Genomic DNA, 20,618 nt, shown 5'->3' on the forward strand with positions numbered 1-20,618 from the left:
AGACCCGGGATAGGGACATGGACCCGGGATAGGAACACGGACTCGGGACAGGGACCCGCATCAGGGACAGGGACACGGGCCCGGGATAGGGACATACATCTCGGGGACAGGGACACGGACCCGGGACAGGGACCCGCGTCAGGGACAGGGACACGGACCCGGACAGGGACACGGACCCGGGACAGAGACAGGGACATAGACCCGGGAGAGGGACACGGACCCGGGATAGGGACATGGACCCGGGATAAGAACACGGACCCGGGACAGGGACACGGACCCGGGACAGAGACAGGGACATAGACCCGGGAGAGGGACACGGACCCGGGACAGGGACCCGCATCAGGGGACAAGGACACAGACCCGGGATAGGGACATAGACCCGGGACAGGGACACAGACCCGGGACAGAGACACGGACCCGGGACAGCGACACGGACCCGGGACAGGGTCACGGACCCGGGACAGCGACACGGACCCGGGACAGGGACACAGACCCGGGACAGGGACACGGACCCGGACAGGGACCCGCGGGCTCCGGGTGTCCGTGCCCGGGGCAGGGCGGGGCAGCGGCCGCTGTCCCGGTGCCTGTGCCCTGCCTGTCCCCTGCCCCGTGCCCTGTCACCTGCCTGTCCCCTGCCCCGTGCCCCGGCTGGCACCTGCCTGGCACCCGCTTGTCCCCTGCCCGTGCCCTGTCACCTGCCTGTCCCCTGCCCGTACCCTGTCCCCTGCCCCGTGCCCTGCCCGGTGTCCCGGCTGTCCCCTGCCCGTCCCCTGCCCGTCCCCTGCCCGTGCCCTGCCCCGTCCCCTGCCCCGTCCCCTGCCCCGTGCCCTGCCCCGTGCCCTGCCCACACCCCCTGAAGGGACATCGGGAGGGGTCCCCAGCACCCCGGACCCCCCGCCCCAAAGAGCCCCCTCCCCCCCCCCCAGGTCACCCCACGTGCCCCTTGTCCCCTCCCTCCGCCCGACGGCGACCGGGGGGGCCCGGAAAAGGGGGGCTGGATTTGGGGAGGGGGAGGGAGAGGAGGGGATTTGGGGAGGGGGGATTTGGGTCGGGATTTGGGGAGGGAGGATTTGGGGGTGGGATTTGGGAAGGGGGGAATTTGGGGGTAGGATTTGGGGCGGGATTTGGGGAGGGGGGAATTTGGGGTGGGATTTGGGGTCGGGATTTGGGGAGGGAGGATTTGGGGGTGGGATTTGGGAAGGGGGGAATTTGGGGGTGGGATTTGGGGCGGGATTTGGGGAGGGGGGAATTTGGGGTGGGATTTGGGGTCGGGATTTGGGGAGGGAGGATTTGGGGTCGGGATTTGGGGAGGGAGGATTTGGGGGTGGGATTTGGGGAGGGGAGATTTGGAGGGGTGGATTTGGGGCGGGATTTTGGGGTGGGCTTTGGGAAGGGGGAATTTGAGGGTGGGATTTGGGGTGGGGCTTGGGGTGGGATTTTGGGGGTGGGATTTGGGGAAGGGGGGAATTGGAGGGGTGGATTTGGGGGTGGGATTTGGGGAGGGGGGAATTTGAGGAGGTGGATTTGGGGTGGGATTTAGGGGTGGGATTTGGGGCGAGCAGGATTTGGGGAGGGGGGAATTTGAGGGGTGGGATTTGGGGCGGGATTTTGGGGGTGGGATTTGGAGGGGTGGGATTTGGGGGCGGGATTTTGGGGTGGGGTTTGGGGCGGGATTTTGGGGGGATTTGGGAAGGGGGGAATTGGAGGGGTGGGATTTGGGGTGGGGTTTGGGGAAGCGGGGAATTAGAGGGGTGGGATTTTGGGGTGGGATTTGGGAAGTGGGGAATCGGAGGGGTGGGATTTGGGGGCGGGATTTTGGGGTGGGATTTGGGAAGCGGGGAATTGGAGGGGCGGGATTTAGGGGCGGGATTTAGGGATGGGATTTGGGGCAGTGGGGATTTGGGGCAGTGGGGATTTGGGGGCGGGATTTGGGGAGCGGGGAGTTGGAGGGGCGGGATTTAGGGCGGGATTAGGGAAGGAGCACTCAGGCGCCGGCCCCAGCGCGGCTTTATTGGTCTGAGTTTTACATTCCGCTGTCGAAGCGGGGGGGCCGCGGGAGCCCCCCGGCCCCAAAACCCCGGGCGGGGGGCGCGGAGGGGGAGGGGGGGAATGAGGTACAAACAGGGGGTCCCCCCCCCCCCCCACAGCCCCACACCCCACAGGGGCACCCCGAAACCCCAAAGCCGCCCCAAAGCCCCGTTACTGGCCGGGGGGGGGAGTGGGGGTCCCCCCATATCCCATAGCCCGTACCCCACCCTTCCCGGGGGGCTCACCCACCTCTGCCGCAGAACCTCGGGGTGCAGGGGGGTCTCAGCCCCCCAAAACCGTTGTGGGGCCCCCAAAACTGTTACAGCCCCCCCCAAACCGTTATCAACGCCCCAAAACCGTCAGAACCCCCCCAAACCCTTTTAACAGCCCCAAACCCGCCCCAAAATGCTGGGGGGGGGGTCCTGGGAGGGGCTGGGGGTGCCGGGGGGGGCGGTCAGGATTTGGGGTCCCCTCAGGAGCAGCGGGCCTTGTGCTGGAAATAGGCCTGGAAGCGGCTCTGGGCGTAGTCCTGGGGAAAAATGGGGAAATGAGGGGAAAAAGGGGAAGAAAAGGGGGAAGAAAAGGGGGAAAAGGGGGAAAAGGGGGGAAAAAAGGGGGGGAAAAGGGGGGGAAAGGGGGAATAAAAGGGGGAATTAAAGGGGGAATAAAAGGGGGGGAAGGGGGAAAATGGGGAATAAAAGGGGGGAAAAGAGGGAAAAAAGGGGGAATAAAAGGGGGGAAAAGGGGGCAAAACAGGGGAAAAGGGGAGGAAAAGGGGGGAAAAGGGGGAATAAAAGGGGGAATTAAAGGGGGAATAAAAGGGGGAATAAAAGGGAATAAAAGGGAATAAAAGGGAATGAAGGGAAATTAAAGGGGGAATAAAAGGGGGAAAAGGGGGGAAAAAGGGGGAAAAAGGGGGAAAAAAGAGGAATAAAAGGGGGAAAAAGGGGGGGAAAAGGGGGGGAAAAGGGGGAATAAAAGGGGGAATAAAAGGGGGAAAAAAGGGGGAATTAAAGGAAGAATAAAAGGGGAATAAAAGGGGGAAAAGGGGGGAAAAAGGGGGAAGAAAAGGGGGAAGAAAAGGGAGAAGAAAAGGGGGAGGAAAAGGGGGAAGGAAAGGGGGAAGAAAAGGGGGAAGAAAAGGGGGGAAAAAGGGGAAAAAAGGGGGAATAGAAGGGGGAAAAAGGGGGAATAAAAGGGGAATAAAAGGGGGAAAAAAGGGGGGAAAAGGGGGAATAAAAGGGGGAATAAAAGGGGGAAAAGGGGGGAAAAAGGGGGAAGAAAAGGGAGAAGAAAAGGGGGAAGGAAAGGGGGAAGGAAAGGGGGAAGGAAAGGGGGAAGAAAAGGGGTTTGTGGAGACCCCAGAGCCCCGCGGCTGAAGGGGGGCACGGGGGGCACCCCAAAAGCGCTCACCAGGTACCCGAAGGGGATGGTGGAGATCTTGGCCTGCACGATGGACCACAGGCCCCAGAAGAAGTGGGAGGCCAGGGCGAAGCTGGGGGGGCGGGGAAAAAGGGGGTGTGAGACCCCAAAACCCCCCCGTGAGCACCCCACACGCACCCACGGGATGGGGGATACGGGGCAGGAGAGGCGGGATGGGCCTGGGGCACAGGGACCCCAAAAGGGCACAGGGACCCCCAAAAGGGCACAGGGACCCCATAAGGGCACAGGGACCCCATATGGGCACAGGGAACCCCATAAGGGCACAGGGACCCTATAAGGGCACAGGGACCCCATAAGGGCACAGGGACCCTATAAGGGCACAGGGACCCCATATGGGATCAGGGACCCCATAAGGGCATTGGGAACCCCATAAGGGCACAGCGACCCCATAAGGGCACAGGGACCCCATAAGGGCACAGGGAACCCCATAAGGGCACAGGGACCCCTCCATGGGCACAGGGAACCCCATAAGGGCACAAGGACCCCATAAGGGCACAGGGACCCCATAAGGACACAGGGACCCCATACGGGCACAGGGACCCCACAAGGGCACAGGGACCCCCAAAAGGGCACAGGGACCCCCATAAGGGCACAGGGACCCCATAAGGGCACAGGGAACCCATAAGGGCACAGGGACCCCATAAGGACACAGGGAACCTCATAAGGACACAGGGAACCCCATAAGGGCACAGGGACCCCATAAGGGCACAGGGAACTCCATAAGGGCACAGCGACCCCATAAGGGCACAGGGAACCCCATAAGGGCACAGGGACCCTATAAGGGCACAGGGACCCCACAAGGGCACAGGGACCCCCATAAGGGCACAGGGACCCCCAAAAGGGCACAGGGACCCCATAAGGGCACAGGGACCCTATAAGGGTACAGGGAACCCCATAAGGGCACAGCGACCCCATAAGGGCACAGGGACCCCATATGGGATCAGGGACCCCATAAGGGCATTGGGAACCCCATAAGGGCACAGGGACACCATAAGGGCACAGGGACCCCTCCATGGGCACAGGGACCCCTCCATGGGCACAGGGAACCCCATAAGGGCACAAGGACCCCAAAAGGGCACAGGGACCCCACAAGGGCACAGGGACCCCGCAGAGGATTTGGGGTCCCCCCATGGGCACAGGGACCTTCCCATGGGAGCGGGGACCCCACACACAACCCGACATCCCCTGAGGGCACAGAGCCCCCAGACGGTGCCAGAGACCCCAAAAGTGACCCGGAGCCCCTCCAGAGGGACCCCGAGCCCCCCAGAAGTGGCTCAGAGACCCCAAAAGTGGAACAGAACCCCCCAGAGTGACCCAGAGGACCCCAAAAGTGACCGGAGGACCCCAAGTGGGGGCACAGAAACCCCAGAGGAATGGAGACCCCAGAGTGCCCCCCATAGTGCCCCCCGAGCACCCCCTGAGTGCCCCCCATAGTGCCCCCATAGTGCCCCATAGTGCCCCCATAGTGTCCCCATAGTGCCCCCCATAGTGCCCCCTGAGTGCCCCCATAGTGTCCCCATAGTGCCCCCCATAGTGCCCCCCATAGTGCCCCCATAGTGCCCCCATAGTGCCCCCATAGTGCCCCACAGTGCTCCCCATAGTGCCCCCATAGTGTCCCCATAGTGCCCCCATAGTGCCCCCAGAGTGCCCCCATAGTGCCCCCTGAGTGCCCCCATAGTGTCCCCATAGTGCCCCCCATAGTGTCCCCATAGTGTCCCCATAGTGCCCCCCATAGTGTCCCCATAGTGTCCCCATAGTGCCCCCCATAGTGCCCCCTGAGTGCCCCCATAGTGCCCCCATAGTGCCCCCCATAGTGCCCCATAGTGTCCCCATAGTGTCCCCATAGTGTCCCCATAGTGCCCCCATAGTGCCCCCAGAGTGCCCCCATAGTGCCCCCCATAGTGCCCCATAGTGTCCCCATAGTGCCCCCATAGTGCCCCCATAGTGCCCCCTGAGTGCCCCCATAGTGTCCCCATAGTGCCCCCCATAGTGTCCCCATAGTGCCCCCATAGTGCCCCCATAGTGTCCCCATAGTGCCCCCCATAGTGCCCCATAGTGTCCCCATAGTGCCCCCATAGTGCCCCCATAGTGTCCCCATAGTGCCCCCATAGTGCCCCCAGAGTGCCCCCATAGTGCCCCCTGAGCACCCCCAGAGTGCCCCCACAGTGCCCCCCAGGCTCCCCGGGTGCCCCCCGGATGCCCCCCAGTCCCCCTGCCCCCCCATAGTGCCCCATAGTGCCCCCTTAGTGCCCCCCATAGTGCCCCCCATCCCCCCAGAGTGCTCCCATAGTGCCCCCCGGTGCCCCCCATAGTGCCCCCCGGTGCCCCCCAGTAGCCCCCCCATGCCCCCCGGTGCCCCCCGGTGCCCCCCAGATGCTCCCCATCCGCCCATAGAGCCCCCAGAGTGCCCCCATAGTGCCCCCCGATGCCCCCATGCCCCCCGGTGCCCCCCGGTGCCCCCAATAGTGCCCCCCAGATGCCCCCCATCCACCCATAGTGCCCCCCGGTGCCCCCATAGCGCCCCCCAGATGCCCCCATGCCCCCCGGTGCCCCCACAGTGCCCCCCAGGCTCCCCGGGTGCCCCCTGGATGCCCCCCAGTGCCCCTGCCCCCCCATAGTGCCCCACAGTGCCCCCCATAGTGCCCCGATGCCCCCAGAGTGCCCCCATAGTGCCCCCCGAGCACCCCCAGAGTGCCCCCACAGTGCCCCCCAGGCTCCCCGGCTGCCCCCCAGATGCCCCCCAGTCCCCCTGCCCCCCCATAGTGCCCCACAGTGCTCCCCATAGTGCCCCCCATCCCCCCAGAGTGCCCCCATAGTGCCCCCCATAGTGCCCCCCGGTGCCCCCCAGTAGCCCCCCCGGTGCCCCCCATAGTGCCCCCCGGTGCCCCCCAGATGCCCCCCGGTGCCCCCATAGTGCCCCCCACATGCCCCCATGCCCCCCGGTGCCCCCATAGTGCCCCCAGATGCTCCCCATCCGCCCATAGAGCCCCCAGAGTGCCCCCATAGTGCCCCCCAGATGCTCCCCAGCAGCCCCCCCGATGCTCCCCAGAGTGCCCCCGATGCCCCCCGGTGCCCCCCCGGTGCCCCCGGCACTGACCGCTCGATCTCCAGCAGCATCCTCCTCTCCTCCTCCTGCTCCTGCTCCTGCTCCTGCTGCTGCTCCCCCCGCTGCCGCCTCTCCCCGGGCCCGGTGTCCCCGCGGGGCCCCGAGCGCTGCTCGGCCAGGTAACGGCGGATGAAATGGAGCTGGGCACGGCAGGGCACAGCTGGCACCCCAAAGGGGCACGGGCACCCCAAAGGGGCACAGGGACCCCAAAGGGGCACAGAGACCCCAAAGGGGCACGGCAGCGACAGCTGGCACCCCAAAGGGGCACGGGCACCCCAAAGGGGCACAGGGACCCCAAAGGGGCACAGAGACCCCAAAGGGGCACGGGCACCCCAAAGGGGCACAGAGACCCCAAAGGGGCACAGAGACCCCAAAGGGGCACAGGCACCCCAAAGGGGCACGGCAGGCACAGCTGGCACCCCAAAGGGGCACAGAGACCCCAAAGGGGCACGGGCACCCCAAAGGGGCACGGCAGCGACAGCTGGCACCCCAAAGGGGCACAGAGACCCCAAAGGGGCACAGGGAGCCCAAAGGGGCATGGCAGCGACAGCTGGCACCCCAAAGGGGCACAGGCACCCCAGAGGGGCACAGAGACCCCAAAGGGACACGGGCACCTCAAAGGGGCACGGCAGGGACAGCTGGCACCCCAAAGGGGCACGGGGAGCCCAAAGGGGCACGGGGAGCCCAAAGGGGGCACGGAGACCATAAACATGACCCAGAGGAGCCCAAAAGTGACCCAGAGGACCCCAAGTGGGGGCCCAGAGACCCCAAATGGGGGCACAGAAACCCCCAAAGTGCCCCACAGTCCCCCAAACTTCCCCGGAGCCTCCCTCTGTGCCCTGCAGCCCCCCAAAGTGCCACAGAGGACCCCAAAGTGCCCCATACCCCCCTGTGTGCCCCAGAGCCCCCAAAGTGCCCCATAGGACCCCAAAGTGCCCCAGAGCCCCCCTGTGTGCCCCAGAGCCCCCAAAGTGCCCCATAGGACCCCAAAGTGCCCCAGAGCCCCCCTGTGTGCCCCAGAGCCCCCCAAAGGCCCCCTGTGTGCCCCAGAGCCCCCCATGTGCCCCAGAGGACCCCAAAGTGCCCCATAGCCCCCTGTGTGCCCCAGAGCCCCCTGTGTGCCCCAGAGGACCCCAAAGTGCCCCATAGCCCCCTGTGTGCCCCAGAGCCCCCTGTGTGCCCCAGAGGACCCCAAAGTGCCCCATATCCCCCTGTGTGCCCCAGAGCCCCCTGTGTGCCCCATAGGACCCCAAAGTGCCCCATAGCCCCCCTGTGTGCCCCAGAGCCCCCCAAAGCCCCCCTGTGTGCCCCATAACCCCCTGTGTGCCCCAGAGCCCCCCCGTGTGCCCCAGAGGACCCCCAAAGTGCCCCATAACCCCCTGTGTGCCCCATAGGACCCCTCTGTGCCCCATAACCCCTTTGTGCCCCATAACCCCCTGTGTGCCCCACAGCCCCCTGTGTGCCCCAGAGCCCCCCTGTGTGCCCCAGAGCCCCCCAAAGCCCCCCTGTGTGCCCCATAACCCCCTGTGTGCCCCATAGGACCCCCATGTGCCCCATAGCCCCCTGTGTGCCCCAGAGCCCCCCTGTGTGCCCCATATCCCCCCGTGTGCCCCACAGCCCCCCCGTGTGCCCCATATCCCCCCGTGTGCCCCATATCCCCCTGTGTGCCCCACAGCCCCCTGTGTGCCCCAGAGGACCCCCAAAGTGCCCCATAACCCCCTGTGTGCCCCATAACCCCCCTGTGTGCCCCATAGCCCCCCCGTGTGCCCCATATCCCCCTGTGTGCCCCATAACCCCCCTGTGTGCCCCAGAGCCCCCCCGTGTGCCCCATATCCCCCTGTGTGCCCCATAACCCCCCTGTGTGCCCCAGAGCCCCCTGTGTGCCCCATAGCCCCCTGTGTGCCCCATAGCCCCCTGTGTGCCCCAGAGCCCCCCAGAGCCCCCCTGTGTGCCCCAGAGCCCCCAAAGTGCCCCAGAGGACCCCAAAGTGCCCCATAGCCCCCCTGTGTGCCCCAGAGCCCCCCTGTGTGCCCCATAGGACCCCAAAGTGCCCCAGAGCCCCCCTGTGTGCCCCAGAGCCCCCCAAAGCCCCCCTGTGTGCCCCATATCCCCCCGTGTGCCCCACAGCCCCCCGTGTGCCCCACAGCCCCCCCGTGTGCCCCATAGCCCCCTGTGTGCCCCACAGCCCCCCGTGTGCCCCCAGCCCCACCTGCTGCTGGCGGCTGGGGTAGTGCTCGGGCTGTGCCCGGAAGAAGGGCCACGCGTCGTGCCCGTAGCTGTAAGCCCACTCGCAGAAGTGGTTGCCCAGGTCAAAGCCCCTGCGGGGCGGCGGCAGCGTCAGCGCAGACCCCACAGAGAAACCCACAGAGAACCCCACAGAGAGCCCCACAGCAAACCCCACAGAGAACCCCACAGAGAACCCCACAGCGAACCCCACAGAGAGCCCCACAGAGAACCCCACAGTGAAACCCACAGAGAGCCCCACAGAGAACCCCACAGAGAAACCCACAGAGAACCCCACAGAGAGCCCCAAAGAGAGCCCCACAGAGAGCCCCAAAGAGAACCCCACAGAGAGCCCCACAGAGAGCCCCACAGAGAGCCCCAAAGAGAGCCCCACAGAGAGCCCCAAAGAGAACCCCACAGAGAGCCCCACAGAGAACCCCAAAGAGAAACCCACAGTGAACCCCACAGAGAGCCCCAAAGAGAACCCCACAGAGAAACCCACAGAGAACCCCACAGAGAGCCCCACAGAGATCCCCACAGAGAGCCCCACAGAGAGCCCCACAGAGAAACCCCACAGAGAAACCCCACAGAGAGCCCCACAGAGAGCCCCACAGAGAGCCCCAAAGAGAACCCCACAGAGAAACCCACAGAGAACCCCAAAGAGAGCCCCACAGAGAACCCCACAGTGAACCCCACAGAGAGCCCCACAGAGAACCCCACAGAGAACCCCACAGAGAAACCCACAGAGAAACCCCACAGAGAGCCCCACAGAGAGCCCCACAGAGACCCCCACAGTGAACCCCACAGAGAACCCCACAGAGAAACCCCACAGAGAGCCCCACAGAGAGCCCCAAAGAGAACCCCACAGAGAGCCCCACAGAGAAACCCACAGAGAGCCCCACAGAGAGCCCCACAGAGAAACCCACAGCGAACCCCAAACCCTGCTGGGAGCGCGGAGAGGGGACGGGGCCCAAATCCCACCCCAAGTCCTGCTGGGAGTGTGGAAAGGGGCGGTAAAACCCCAAATCCCACCCCAAGTCCTGCTGGGAGGGTGGAAAGGGGCGGTAAAACCCCAAATCCCACCCCAAGTCCTGCTGGGAGGGTGGAAAGGGGAGGTAAAACCCCAAATCCCACCCCAAATCCCGCTGGGAGGGTGGAAAGGGGCGGTAAAACCCCAAATCCCACCCCAAGTCCTGCTGGGAGGGTGGAAAGGGGCGGTAAAACCCCAAATCCCACCCCAAATCCTGCTGGGAGGGTGGAAAGGGGAGGTAAAACCCCAAATCCCGTTGGGATCATGGAGGGGACAGGGAGGACCCAGATCCCACAGGGACCACGGAGCAGAGAGGTGAAGCCCCAAATCCCAGAGGGATCATGGACTTGTGAGGGGCAGAAGGGACCCCCAGGGACCCCAAAACCCTTCTGGGGACCCCAAAACCCCCCCGGGGACCCCAAAGCCCCCCAGGGACCCCCAAAATCTCCCAAAACCAAGGATGTGTGAGGGGGTGGCCCCAAATCCCAGCGGGATCGTGGAGTGTGAGGGGCAGGAGGGACCCCCAGGGACCCCGAAACCCCTGCAGGGACCCCAAAACCCTTCTGGGGACCCCCAAAACCCTCGCGGGGACCCCAAACCCCCCCAGGGACACCCCCCCAAAATCTCCCAAAACCAAGGATGTGTGAGGGGGTGGCCCCAAATCCCAGCGGGATCATGGGAGTGTGAGGGGCAGGAGGGGCCCCCAGGGAACCTAAAACCCTCCCGGGGACCCCAAACCCTCCTGGGGACCCCAAAACCCTCGCAGGGACCCCAAAGCCCCCCCAGGGACATCCCCCCAAAATCTCCCCAAACCAAGGATGTGTGAGGGGGTGGCCCCAAATCCCAGCGGGATCGTGGGAGTGTGAGGGGCAGGAGGGACCCCCAGGGACCCCAAAACCCTCCTGGGGACCCAAAGACCCCCTCAGGGACCCCAAAACGCTCCCGGGGACCCCAAAACCCTCGCAGGGACCTCAAAGCCCCCCAGGGACCCCCAAAATCTCCTAAAACCAACGACTTGTGAGGGGGTGGACCCAAATCCCAGCGGGATCGTGGGAGTGTGAGGGGCAGGAGGGACCCCCAGGGACCCCAAAACCCCTGCAGGGACCCCAAAACCCTTCTGGGGACCCCCAAAACCCTCGCGGGGACCCCAAACCCCCCCAGGGACACCCCCCCAAAATCTCCCAAAACCAAGGATGTGTGAGGGGGTGGCCCCAAATCCCAGCAGGATCATGGGAGTGTGAGGGGCAGGAGGGGCCCCCAGGGAACCTAAAACCCTCCCGGGGACCCCAAACCCTCCTGGGGACCCCAAAACCCTCGCAGGGACCCCAAAGCCCCCCCAGGGACATCCCCCCAAAATCTCCCCAAACCAAGGATGTGTGAGGGGGTGGCCCCAAATCCCAGCGGGATCATGGGAGTGTGAGGGGCAGGAGGGGCCCCCAGGGACCCCAAAACCCCTGCAGGGACCCTAAAACCCTTCTGGGGACCCCCAAACCCCCCAGGGGACCCCCAAACCCCCCCGCCCCCACCTGTAGTTGTAGCTGCTGTACTCGAAGTCGATGAGCATGAGCCGGTCCGAGCAGCCCTCGCGGCCCGCCAGGAGCAGGATGTTCCCTACGGGAATTTGGGATGGGGCCGGGAGCGGGGATTGGGGGAGAGGGGGATTGGGGCACCCCGGGGGGTCGGGGGAGCGGGGAATTGGGGAATTGGGGGATTGGGGGATTGGGGCATCAGGGGATTGGGGGATTGGGGCATCAGGGGATCAGGGGATGGGGGGATTGGGGATTGGGGGATTGGGGGATCAGGGGATCGAGGCATTGGGGGATTGGGAGATCAGGGGATTGGGGATTGGGGGATTGGGGGATTGGGGGATTGGGGATTGGGGAATTGGGGGAATGGCATTGGGGGATTGGGGGATTGGGGGATTGGGGGATTGGGAGAATGGGGATTGGGGTATTGGGGGATTGGGGATTGGGGCATCGGGGGATTGGGGGATTGGGGGATTGGGGGATCGGGGGATCGGGGATTGGGGCATCGGGGGATTGGGCATCGAGGCATTGGGGGATTGGGAGATCAGGGGATTGGGGATTGGGGGATTGGGGCATTGGGGCATTGGGGGATTGGGGATTGGGGGAGAGGGGCATCGTGGAATTGGGGGATTGGGGCATTGGGGATTGGGGGATTGGGGGATTGGGGGATTGGGGGGATTGGGGGATCAGGGGATGGGGGATTGGGGATTGGGGGATTGGGGGATTGGTGGATTGGGGGATCAGGGGATCAGGGCATTGGGGGATCGGGGGATCGGGGCATCAGGGGATTGGGGGATCGGGGGATCGGGGCATCAGGGGATTGGGGCATTGGGGGATCAGGGGATTGGGAGATTGGGGGATCGGGGCATCGGGGGATCGGGGGATCAGGGGATTGGGGCATTGGGAGATGAGGGGATTGGGGGATCGGGGCATCAGGGCACCCCGGGGCGCTCACCCTCCTGCACGTCGTTGTGGCAGAAAACCACCGGGGATGGGGTGGACTCCAGGAGGTCCCTGAGGGACGGAGAGAGGGGGGTCACAGGGCAGGGGGGGACTGGGGGGACACCCCAGGGACTGGGGGACACCCTGGGGACATGGGGACACGGGGATATGGGGACACGGGGATATGGGGACACGGGGGACACCAGAGACATGGGACACAAGGACATTGGGGACACGGGGATTCAGGGACACAGGGGCACTGGGGACACAGGGACACCCCGGATACAGGGATATGGGGATGCAGAGATATGGGAATGCAGGGACACCCCAAGGACACGGGGGACACGGGGATATGGGAATGCAGGTACACAGGGGGGACACGGGGATATGGGAATGCAGGGACACCCCAAGGACACGGGGATATGGGAATGCAGGGACACAGGGGGGACACGGGGATATGGGAATGCAGGGACACCCCAAGGACACGGGGGACACAGGGATATGGGAATGCAGGGACACCCCAAGGACACGGGGGACACGGGGATATGGGAATGCAGGGACACCCCAAGGACACGGGGGACACAGGGATATGGGAATGCAGGGACACCCCAAGGACACGGGGGACACAGGGATATGGGAATGCAGGGACACCCCAAGGACACGGGGGACACAGGGATATGGGAATGCAGGGACACCCCAAGGACACGGGGATATGGGAATGCAGGGACACCCCAAGGACACGGGGGACACGGGGATATGGGAATGCAGGGACACCCCAAGGACACGGGGGACACAGGGGCACAAAGGGGACACGGAACCACCCCTGGAGCTGTGGGAACCCGCAGCAGCCCTGCCCCGGGGCCCCGCAGCCCCCTGGGGACCCCGCGTGTCCCCCGCGTGTCCCCATTCCCGTCCCCGGTGACGGCAGCCCCGAGGTGACCCCACCTGAGGCTCCGCATCTCCTGCTCCAGGTTGTAACCCCGGAGCTGCTCCAGCTTCTGCAGCCGCTCCTGCTCCGGGAACGTCAGCTCCGAGATCTGCTCCAGGTACCTGGGCACAGCGGGCACGGCGGGCACGGCGTGGGGACAGCGTGGGGACAGCGTGGGGACAGAGTGGGGACAGAGTGGGACAGAGTGGGACAGAGTGGGGCAGAGTGGGGACAGAGTGGGGCAGAGTGGGGCAGAGTGGGGCAGAGTGGGGACAGAGTGGGCACAGAGTGGGGCAGAGTGGGGCAGAGTGGGGCAGAGTGGGGACAGAGTGGGCACAGAGTGGGGCAGAGTGGGGCAGAGTGGGGCAGAGTGGGGACAGAGTGGGGACAGAGTGGGGCAGAGTGGGGACAGAGTGGGGCAGAGTGGGGCAGAGTGGGACAGAGTGGGGCAGAGTGGGGCAGAGTGGGGACAGTGTGGGACAGCGTGGGGCAGAGTGGGGACAGAGTGGGGCAGAGTGGGGCAGAGTGGGCACAGAGTGGGGCAGAGTGGGGCAGAGTGGGGACAGTGTGGGACAGCGTGGGGCAGAGTGGGGACAGAGTGGGGCAGAGTGGGGCAGAGTGGGGCAGAGTGGGCACAGAGTGGGGCAGAGTGGGGCAGAGTGGGGACAGTGTGGGACAGCGTGGGGCAGAGTGGGGACAGAGTGGGCACAGAGCGGGCACAGACCCCACAGAGCCGCCCTGCCCACCCCAGGGCCACCCAGGGGACACTCTGCGGCCCCTTCCGTGGGAAGCAGCCAGGAAACCGCCGGGGTGCTGGATCCCAGTGGGATTTGGGGCCCCCACTCCCTGCTCCCAGGGGGATTGGGGTGTCCCCCACCACTCCATGCTCCCAATGGGATTTGGGACCCCCACTCCATGGTCCCAGTGGGATTTGGGGTCTCCCCCACCACTCCCTGCTCCCAGGGGGATTTGGGGTTCCCCTCACCATTCCCTGTTCCCAGTTGGATTTGGGGTCCCCCCCACCACTCCCTGCTCCCAGTGGGATTTGGGGTCCCCCTCACCACTCCATGGTCCCAGTGGGATTTTAGGGCCCCCACTCCCTGCTCCCAGTGGGATTTGGGGTTCCCCTCACCACTCTCTGCTCCCAGTGGGATTTTAGGGCACCCACTCCCTGCTCCCAGTGGGATTTGGGGTCCCCTCCCCACTCCCTGCTCCCAGTGGGATTTGGGGTTTCCCTCCCCACTCCCTGCTCCCAGTGGGATTTGGGGTCTCCCCCACCACTCCATGCTCCCAATGGGATTTAGGACCCCCACTCCCTGCTCTCAGTGGGATTGGGGTTTCCCTCCCTGCTCCCAATGGGATTTGGGACCCCCACTCCATGGTCCCAGTGGGATTTGGGGTCCCCTCACCATTCCCTGTTCCCAGTTGGATTTGGGGTTCCCTCACCACTCCCTGCTCCCAATGGGATTTGGGACCCCCACTCCATGGTCCCAGTGGGATTTGGGGTCCCCTCACCATTCCCTGTTCCCAGTTGGATTTGGGGTTCCCTCACCACTCCCTGCTCCCAGGAGGATTTGGGGTTTCCCTCACCACTCCCTGCTCCCAGGAGGATTTGGGGTTTCCCTCACCATTCCCTGTTCCCAGTGGGATTTGGGGTTCCCTCCCCACTCCCTGCTCCCAGTGGGATTGGGGTCTCCCCCACCACTCCCTGCTCCCAATGGGATTTAGGACCCCCACTCCCTGCTCCCAGTGGGATTTGGGGTTTCCCCCACCACTCCCTGCTCCCAATGGGATTTGGGGTTTCCCCCACCACTCCCTGTTCCCAGTGGGATTTGGGGTTCCCTCACCACTCCCTGCTCCCAGGGGGATTTGGGGTTTCCCTCACCACTCCCTGCTCCCAGTGGGATTTTAGGGCCCCCACTCCCTGCTCCCAGTTGGATTTGGGGTTCCCCTCCCCACTCCCTGCTCCCAGTGGGATTTGGGGTTTCCCTCCCCACTCCCTGCTTCCAGTGGGATTTGGGGTTCCCTCCCCACTCCCTGCTCCCAGTGGGATTGGGGTCTCCCCCACCACTCCCTGCTCCCAATGGGATTTAGGACCCCCACTCCCTGCTCCCAGGGGGATTTGGGGTTTCCCTCACCACTCCCTGCTCCCAGTGGGATTTTAGGGCCCCCACTCCCTGCTCCCAGTGGGATTTGGGTTTTCCCTCCCCACTCCCTGCTCCCAGTTGGATTTGGGTTCCCCTCACCATTCCCTGCTCCCAGTTGGATTTGGGGTCCCCCCCACCACTCCCTGCTCCCAGTGGGATTTGGGGTTTCCCTCCCCACTCCCTGCTCCCAGGGGGATTTGGGGTTTCCCTCCCCACTCCCTGCTCCCAGTGGGATTTGGGGTTCCCTCACCACTCCCTGCTCCCAGGAGGATTTGGGGTCTCCCCCACCTCTCCCTGCTCCCAATGGGATTTAGGACCCCCACTCCCTGCTCCCAGTGGGATTTGGGGTTTCCCCCACCACTCCCTCTTCCCAGTGGGATTTGGGGTTCCCTCACCACTCCCTGCTCCCAGTGGGATTTGGGGTTCCCCTCCCCACTCCCTGCTCCCAGTGGGATTTGGGGTTCCCTCACCACTCTCTGCTCCCAGGGGGATTTGGGGTTTCCCTCACCACTCTCTGCTCCCAGTGGGATTTGGGGTTTCCCTCCCCACTCCCTGCTCCCAGTGGGATTTTAGGGCCCCCACTCCCTGCTCCCAGTGGGATTTGGGGTTCCCTCACCACTCCCTGCTCCCAGTGGGATTGGGGTCTCCCCCACCACTCCCTGCACCCAGTGGGATTGGGGTCCCCCCCACCACTCCCTGCTCCCAGTGGGATTTTAGGGCCCCCACTCCCTGCTCCCAGTGGGATTTGGGGTTTCCCTCACCACTCCCTGCTCCCAGTGGGATTTGGGGTCTCTCCCACCACTCCCTGCTCCCAGTGGGATTTGGGGTCCCCACTCCCTGCTCCCAGTGGGATTTGGGGTCTCCCCCACCACTCCATGCTCCCAATGGGATTTAGGACCCCCACTCCCTGCTCCCAGTGGGATTGGGGTTTCCCTCCCTGCTCCCAATGGGATTTGGGACCCCCACTCCATGGTCCCAGTGGGATTTGGGGTTTCCCTCCCCACTCCCTGCTCCCAGTGGGATTTGGGGTTTCCCTCCCCACTCCCAGTGGGATTTGGGGTTTCCCTCCCCACTCCCTGCTCCCAGTGGGATTTGGGGTTTCCCTCCCCACTCCCTGCTCCCAGTGGGATTTGGGGTTCCCTCACCACTCTCTGCTCCCAGTGGGATTTGGGGTTTCCCTCCCCACTCCCTGCTCCCAGGGGGATTTGGGGTTTCCCCCACCACTCCCTGCTCCCAGGTGGATTTTAGGGCCCCCACTCCCTGCTCCCAGTGGGATTTGGGGTCCCCTCACCGCTCCATGGTCCCAAAAAGCCACTTGGGCTCCTTGTTGAAGGGCATCACCATCCCGTGGAACCGCGACATCTTGGCCGCGATCTCCCCGGACACGCTGGGGTCCCGCAGGTCCTCGGTGCGCAGCCGCCGGCTCTGGGGGGACACGGGGAGCTTTTGGGGTGCCCGGGGGCGGGGTTTTGGGGTGGCCCGGGCTCAGGGGATCCCAAATCCTACCGGGATGTACTGCTCCAGGCGGCCCTGCGGGAACACCCCGAAGAGGCGCGGCCCCAGCGCGCGCTCGGCCAGGATGGCGAACATGACGCTCTCCAGCACCAGCGAGTCCACGCCCTGTGGGGCAGGGACGGGGCAGAGGGGCACCCCAAAAACGGCACCCCAAAAACGGGGCTGCCCCCAAACACCAGCATCCCAAAAACGGCACCCCAAAAACGGGGCTGCCCCCAAATACCAGCATCCCAAAAACGGCACCCAAAAACGGGGCTGCCCCCAAACACCAGCATCCCAATAACGGCACCCCAAAAACGGCGCTGCCCCCAAACACCAGCATCCCAAAAACGGCACCCCAAAAACGGCGCTGCCCCCAAACACCAGCATCCCAAAAACGGGACCCCAAAAACGGGGCTGCCCCCAAACACCAGCATCCCAATAACGGCATCCCAAAAACGGGACCCCAAAAACGGCATCCCAATAACGGCACCCCAAAAACGGGGCTGCCCCCAAACACCAGCATCCCAATAACGGCATCCCAAAAACGGGACCCCAAAAACGGCATCCCAATAACGGCACCCCAAAAACGGGGCTGCCCCCAAACACCAGCATCCCAATAACGGCATCCCAAAAACGGGACCCCAAAAACGGCATCCCAATAACGGCACCCCAAAAACGGGGCTGCCCCCAAACACCAGCATCCCAAAAACGGCACCCCAAAAACGGCACCCCAAAACGGGACTGCCCCCAAACACCAGCATCCCAAAAACGGGACCCCAAAAACGGCACCCCAAAAACGGAACTGCCCCCAAATACCAGCATCCCAATAACGGCACCCCAAAAACGGGACCCCAAAAACGGGGCTGCCCCCAAACACCAGCATCCCAAAAACGGCACCCCAAAAACGGCGCTGCCCCCAAACACCAGCATCCCAAAAACGGCACCCCAAAGACGGGACTGCCCCCAAACACCAGCATCCCAAAAACGGCACCCCAAAAACGGCAACCCCAAAAATGGAAATGCCCCCAAACACCAGCATCCCAAAAACGGCACCCCAAAAACGGCAACCCCAAAAATGGAAATGCCCCCAAACACCAGCATCCCAAAAACGGCAACCCCAAAAATGGGACTTCCCCCAAACACCAGCATCCCAAAAACGGCACCCCAAAACCGGCATCCCAAAAACGGCACCCCAAAACGGGACTGCCCCCAAACACCAGCATCCCAAAAACGGGACTTCCCCCCCCCAAAACCGGCACCCCAAAACCGGCAACCCCAATAACTGGACCCCAAAAACGGCACCCCAAAAACGGGGCTGCCCCCAAACATCAGCATCCCAAAAACGGCATCCCAAAAACGGGACTTCCCCCAAACACCAGCATCCCAAAAACGGCACCCCAAAAACGGGACTGCCCCCCAAACCCAGCACCCCAAAACCGGCAACCCCAATAACTGGACCCCAAAACCGGGACCCCAAAAATGGAGCTGCCCCCAAATACCAGCATCCTAAAAGCGGGACCCCAAAAACTGGACCCCCCCAAATACCAGCACCCCAAAAACGGCACCCCAAAAACGGAACTGCCCCCAAACCCCAGCATCCCAATAACGGCACCCCAAAAACGGCAACCCCAAAAACGGGACTCCAAAACCAGGACCCCAAAACTGGGACCACCAACCTGGGATCCCAAAACTGGCACCCCCCACCCCAGCGGGAAAACACCCGAAAATCCCCGATCCCTTGGGGATCCCTTGGGGTTTGGGGTTGGTTTGGGGTGTCCCTGCCCCCTCACCTGTAGGACGGCCCAGCACCCCAAACCCACCACCTTCACCCCAGCGGGAAGACACCCGAAAATCCCTGATCCCTTGGGGATCCCTTGGGGTTTGGGGCGGGTTTGGGGTGTCCCTGCCCCCTCACCTGTAGGATGGCCCCAGCACCCCAAACCCACCACCCACATCCCAGTGGGAAGACACCCGAAAATCCCCGATCCCTTGGGGTTCCCTTGGGGTTCCCTTGGGGTTCGGGGTTGGTTTGGGGTGTCCCTGCCCCCTCACCTGTAGGATGGCCCAGCACCCCAACCCCACCACCTTCACCCAGCGGGAAAACACCCGAAAATCCCCGATCCCTTGGGGTTCCCTTGGGGTTCCCTTGGGGTTTGGGGTATCCCTGTCCTCTCACCTGTAGGACGGCCCCAGCACCCCAACCCCACCACCTTCACCCCAGCGGGAAAACACCCGAAAATCCCCGATCCCTTGGGGTTCCCTTGGGGTTCGGGGTTGGTTTGGGGTATCCCTGTCCTCTCACCTGTAGGACGGCCCCAGCACCCCAAACCCAGCACCTTCACCCCAGCGGGAAAACACCCGAAAATCCCTGATCCCTTGGGGTTCCCTTGGGGTTCTTATGGGGTTCTTATGGGGTTCGGGGCGCCGCTGCCCCCTCACCTGTAGGATGGCCCCATAGACGCGCAGCAGCACCTGCCGGGGCTCGTCCGCCACGCTCGGGATGTGCTCGGGCAGCGCGCACTTGTACAGGAGGTTACTGAGCCCCCCGCTGTGGGGTTTTGGGGGGTCAGGGGCACCGGGGGGGCACCGGGGTGGCACCGGGGGGACACCGGGAACGGGGGAAGGGGGCACAAGGGGACAGGGACCCGCCCCGCTCGGGGTGTGCCCGGACACCACAACCTGTACAGGGGTCACTGAGCCCCCCCGCCGTGGGGTTTTGGGGGGTCAGGGGGCACCGGGGGGACACTGGGGTGGCACCGGGAATGGGGGGGACACTGGTCTGGGGACACTGGGGACACTGGGGGACACTGGGGTAACTGGGGACACTGGTCCGGGGGAACTGGGGACACTGGGGACACTGGGGACAGTGGGGGACAGGGACACTGGTCTGGGGGTAACTGAGGACACTGGGGGACACTGGGGGACACTGGGGGACAGGGACACTGGTCTGGGGGAACTGGGGACAGTGGGGGACACTGGGGACACTGGTCTGGGGGAACTGGGGACACTGGGGGACACTGGGGGACAGGGACACTGGTCTGGGGGAACTGGGGACAGTGGGGGACAGTGGGGGACACTGGGGTAACTGGGGACACTGGTCCGGGGGAACTGGGGACACTGGGGACACGGGGAGACACTGGGGGACAGGGACACTGGTCTGGGGTAACTGAGGACACTGGGAGGGGCACTGGGCTACTGGTCACGGGGGCAACTGGGCGACTGGTCCAGAGGGCAACTGCAGACACCGGGGGACTGGGACACCGGTCCGAGGGGCAAGCGGGGCCACTGGGAGGGCCACCGGGCGGGGGACCCCGCTGCTGGCCCGGGGGCGACTGGAGCCACTGGGAGCCACGGGGAGGGGGCCGAGCCTCGGGACGAGACCACCGCGGACAGGGCGGGGGGGGGGGAAGCGCGTCTCGCCGGTTCCGCTTTCCTACCTGACCGGCCAGATCCCGAACTCCTCCGGCCCGATGAGCTTCCAGGAGCCGGCCAGAAACTCGCGGCACCAGGCGTAGGCCTGCAGGCGGGTGGCGGCGGGGACATCCCCGTCCCCGCTACCGCTGCCCCGGCCCCCCGCCGCCACCGCCGCCATGGTCGGCCCCACCCGGTCCCTCTGAGCCAGGGCGGGCGGCGGCCGCCCGCGGGGCGGGGCCCGAGCGGCGCTCTGACCAATAGAAGCGCTCTTTACTGATTGACAGTTTAACGAACCAATAAGCAGACAGCTCGGGGAGGTGACGCGCGAGCGGCA

The 20,618-nt window shown here is 64.7% G+C and overlaps 1 protein-coding gene across 2 annotated transcripts; it reads right to left on the reverse strand.

The window, feature by feature from the left end:
* Positions 1-1,997: 1,997 nt before the first annotated feature.
* Positions 1,998-20,502, reverse strand: CHKB (choline kinase beta). 2 transcript variants are annotated; one of them, XM_069033581.1, is made up of 11 exons: positions 20,308-20,502; positions 19,310-19,418; positions 16,880-16,993; positions 16,665-16,798; positions 13,244-13,348; positions 12,312-12,370; positions 11,357-11,441; positions 8,787-8,895; positions 6,569-6,684; positions 3,442-3,523; positions 1,998-2,557 (listed from the first exon to the last, which is right to left on the reverse strand). In XM_069033581.1, the coding sequence occupies exons 1-11, from the start codon at positions 20,460-20,462 to the stop codon at positions 2,501-2,503; spliced, it is 1,125 nt and encodes a 374-aa protein (XP_068889682.1). In that variant the 5' UTR covers positions 20,463-20,502; the 3' UTR covers positions 1,998-2,500. The 2 variants fall into 2 exon arrangements, with proteins under 2 accessions (XP_068889682.1, XP_068889672.1); XM_069033571.1 differs by having other exon boundaries at positions 6,569-6,717; positions 20,308-20,501.
* Positions 20,503-20,618: the final 116 nt, after the last annotated feature.

Source organism: Aphelocoma coerulescens, chromosome 1A (assembly GCF_041296385.1).
Source record: "Aphelocoma coerulescens isolate FSJ_1873_10779 chromosome 1A, UR_Acoe_1.0, whole genome shotgun sequence".
NCBI classification, from domain to species: Eukaryota; Metazoa; Chordata; class Aves; order Passeriformes; family Corvidae; genus Aphelocoma; species Aphelocoma coerulescens.

What these genes read in the sequence shown, in the direction of transcription:
- CHKB (XM_069033571.1), bottom strand. Translation starts at nt 20,462, where the DNA reads ATGGCGGCGGTGGCGGCGGGGGGCCGGGGCAGCGGTAGCGGGGACGGG. An exon ending in CTTTTTGGGACCATGGAGCG is followed by an intron (nt 13,349 to 16,664) that starts GTGAGGGGACCC and finishes CGCTGTGCCCAG; the next exon opens with GTACCTGGAGCAGATCTCGG. An exon ending in ACCCCAGCCGCCAGCAGCAG is followed by an intron (nt 6,718 to 8,786) that starts GTGGGGCTGGGG and finishes TGCCGTGCCCAG; the next exon opens with CTCCATTTCATCCGCCGTTA.